At 46.0% G+C, this 3,551-nt stretch overlaps 1 protein-coding gene across 1 annotated transcript; it reads left to right on the top strand.

The window, feature by feature from the left end:
• The first annotated feature begins 281 nt into the window (after positions 1-281).
• Positions 282-2,352, top strand: LOC131366522 (apelin receptor B-like). Its single transcript, XM_058411028.1, has one exon. The coding sequence runs from the start codon at positions 422-424 to the stop codon at positions 1,493-1,495; it is 1,074 nt and encodes a 357-aa protein (XP_058267011.1). The 5' UTR covers positions 282-421; the 3' UTR covers positions 1,496-2,352.
• The last annotated feature ends 1,199 nt before the right edge of the window (positions 2,353-3,551 follow it).

Genomic DNA, 3,551 nt, shown 5'->3' with positions numbered 1-3,551 from the left:
TAAATATATTTTTTTTACATTCATTTCATTGTATTTTTTTCTTAAGGGAAAAATAAATCGATTTTATTACTTGATATTACTTTAACTTTATTTTCTTATAGCTTTATTATATTTAGTAAGCATGACATATTTGCTGTCATGTGCAGTAAGGAAACGCGGAGGGAAGGAGGGTAGGAGGGTTGGAGGGTTGGAGGGCGGAAACGAGAAGAGAGAGGCGGGAGGAAGGAGGAGGAGGGAGGAGGGGTGTCGAGGTTAGGGGGCTTTAAAAAGGCACCGCTTGTCTCTCAGAGAGCATTCATAGTTGGACTCACTTGGAAAACCAGCTCTCTCTACTGCCTTGTCCTTCACTGCTGATTCAGGACAGAGCAGATTTATGAACTTCAGACTGTGAAACTTGATCAACTGAAAACTTTTCGGCACAATGGATAACAGTACAGAGGACTACACCGACTACTACAACTACGATATGGAAAACGTGAACAACTCCTGCGAGTATGAAGAGCTGCCTGTGTCGTACACACTCATCCCCATCCTCTACATGCTCATCTTCATCCTGGGCCTCTCGGGGAACGGCGTGGTCATCTTCATCGTGTGGAAAGCCGAGAGCAAGCGCCGGGCGGCGGACGTCTATATCGGAAACCTGGCTTTGGCGGACCTGACCTTCGTGGTGACCCTGCCTCTGTGGGCCGTGTACACGGCGCTGGGGTATCACTGGCCGTTCGGTGTGGTTCTGTGTAAGCTCAGCAGCTATGTAGTGATGCTTAATATGTTCGCCAGCGTTTTCTGCCTCACCTGCCTCAGCTTGGACCGATACCTGGCCATCGTGCGCTCTCTGAGCAGCTCACAGCTCCGAACCCGTGGACGAATGAGGGCCTCACTCGTCGCCATTTGGGTTCTCTCATGCGCACTGGCTTCACCCACGCTGCTCTTCCGCACCACGTTGCACGATAAAGCCACCAACCAGACCTCCTGCGCTATGGATTTCAGCCTCGTGGCGAACAACCAGATGGAGAGCTATTGGATCGCCGGATTGGGCATCTCGTCCACGGCTTTCGGGTTCCTAATCCCATTGCTGGCCATGATGGTGTGCTATGGTTTTATCGGCTGCACCGTGACACGACACTTCAACAAGAACCTCCGCAAAGAGGACCAGCGCAAGCGGCGCCTCCTGAAGATAATCACGACGTTGGTGGTGGTGTTCGCAGCCTGCTGGATGCCCTTCCACCTTCTCAAGAGCATGGACGCCCTGTCCTACCTCGGAGTCTTGCCGGATTCCTGCTCCCTGCTCAACTTCCTGCTCTACGCTCACCCATATGCCACCTGCCTCGCTTACCTCAACAGCTGCCTCAATCCCTTTCTCTATGCTTTCTTCGACCTGCGCTTCAGATCCCAGTTCTTGTGTCTCCTGAACCTGAAAAAGGCGCTCCAGCCCAGCCCAGCAAGTTCTCTCTCCTCGCAAAAGACTGAGGCACAATCTCTAGCCACTAAGGTGTGAAGTAGCGGGAGGAAGTCATCTCGTACGAGCCTTCGCAACTTGACGGTAAATCTACTGATCTTTGGACAAGCAACCGTAGACCGTAGACTCTCTCACTTGTGTATGGCACCAAAAGACCTTGAGAGACTGCTCTTTTTTTATTAACTGCTCCTTTTGTTCATGAGCACATTGGTGCGGTCTGGAGACTCTGAGGTTTTCTGGAGTACAGTGCCAGTCTCTTTGGCATGACTTCCAGAGAACAGAGCCCACGGACAGCTGCGTTCCAGACGTCAGCGTCAGACGTCTCAATAGACCTCGTGCGGACTCCATAGGGGACTCGAGGCTGATGGAGGAAGCCTAGTGGGTGGTCGGCGCAACTTACGAGACACATTTGCTCTCAACTTTGGCAAACGAACTCCTCCATAATTTGATCGCTTCGTTTCTTAAGCACTTGGTCATACATAGATAAGGCTCTCTGTCCCAGTGTCTCCTACTGAGCAATTTACCTGTTGTCTTCATCACTGGGGATCAGACTGGTGGAAAGGTGTGTTGTGTGTTTGAGGGGGGTGGGTGGGGGGGATTAGAAGGGTGTCAGTCGAGAAGAAGTGTTGCAGCTTGATTAAAGAGGCATGAGTGTGTGTGAGTGTGTGTGTGTATGGGGGGGACTCTGAATGCCAGATGGCAACTGACAAATGCTGTCGGAGGAGGGCGAGTTAATAAGTGGCAGCTTTTACAAATGACAGACTGCTGTGTGTGTGTGTGTGTGTGTGTGGACACTTATAGAATGTAATGGCTAGCTAACTTTCATGAATTTCTCATGTTTCATGATGACACTGCTATGAAATAATCTGTAAATAAAATCTTTATTCCACTGAAAACTCCTTTGTGTGTTGTGTTGTGATGTTGTAACACACCACACTGCTGCTGGAATGTCTCTAGCATCGGGGTAATGTACGTAAGCTTTCCGGTTTCTCCCTCCCGACGCTTAGTTCGGCCATTGTCCAAAATTCAAACGAGCATGTTTAGAGGAAATGCATGTTACACACCGATTTCCTTTCTGCTCCTCAAGCGCTGCGAAACAGTGTGTGAATGCACGCAAAAACATCTGGACACACACACACACACACACCTACCATTACTCTTAAAAGATTAACGGGAAAATGTGGAATACAGATTCATACTGGATTCATATTTTCCTTAAAAATGATCATTTATTCTGCCTAATTAGAGTAGAATTAAATAGAATAAAATAATAGAATCAGAAGAGACCTAATTAGAAATAAACAATTAAATAGAAACTATTGAACCACAGAGTTGATTTATATATAAAAGCTTAAATCTATTTAAAAAATAGATTTGAATTCTATAGTCAATGACTTATAAACAATGCTAGAGTCAAGGTTTAATATTTAAGCAACATTTTACTTGTAGAATAATGTGCTGTGTATTAAAATAATTAAAGTGTCTTGTTCTTATCATCCTAAGAGAATGGGTTTATAATGAATTCAGAAACTATTTCTATTTCTAAACGAATGCTTATGAGTTGTTCAAAAGCTCCCGGTTACACAATTCCACTGGACTATATAAAGTAATATAGAAGGGAAATGATTTAGAATCACACTCTCTGGTGTCACGCAGATCACCATGAGGATGTGGTTCCCTTTTGAGTCTGGTTCCTGGTTCTCAAGGTTTCTTCCTCATGTCGTCTCAGGGAGTTCTTTCCTCACTGCCCTCGCCTCAGGCCGGCTCATTAGGGATAAATATAAGTGATCATTTTAACTTTTGTCACTTTTCTTAGTGATGCTCCTATGTTTCCCGGCTCTTTTGCTAAACTCACACCGGCGATATTTAGCGTCGAGATGAAATGTAGCCTGAGATGTGTAAGAATGCCTGAAGAGCATCTGTAGAATTGAAGAAAGCCTTCCAGCTGTATGCATCTAACTCGAAAGCAGCGCTAGTTCATAGCAGGAAATTCCTCCTAGCATCATATACGGTCGATTTTTTTAGCAGAAACTCTTCCTTAAATCCAGCATCTCCTTGTCCAGGTTCTATCTAACTCAAGAGCAGCGCTAGTTCA

Source organism: Hemibagrus wyckioides, linkage group LG16, assembly GCF_019097595.1.
Source record: "Hemibagrus wyckioides isolate EC202008001 linkage group LG16, SWU_Hwy_1.0, whole genome shotgun sequence".
Taxonomy (NCBI): Eukaryota; Metazoa; Chordata; class Actinopteri; order Siluriformes; family Bagridae; genus Hemibagrus; species Hemibagrus wyckioides.
Note: the sequence above shows the minus strand (reverse complement) of the source record. Positions and strands in the feature narration are given on the sequence as shown.

Bases quoted from the DNA above. Each gene is read 5' to 3' on its own strand.
- LOC131366522 (XM_058411028.1), top strand. From the start codon at position 422: ATGGATAACAGTACAGAGGACTACACCGACTACTACAACTACGATATG.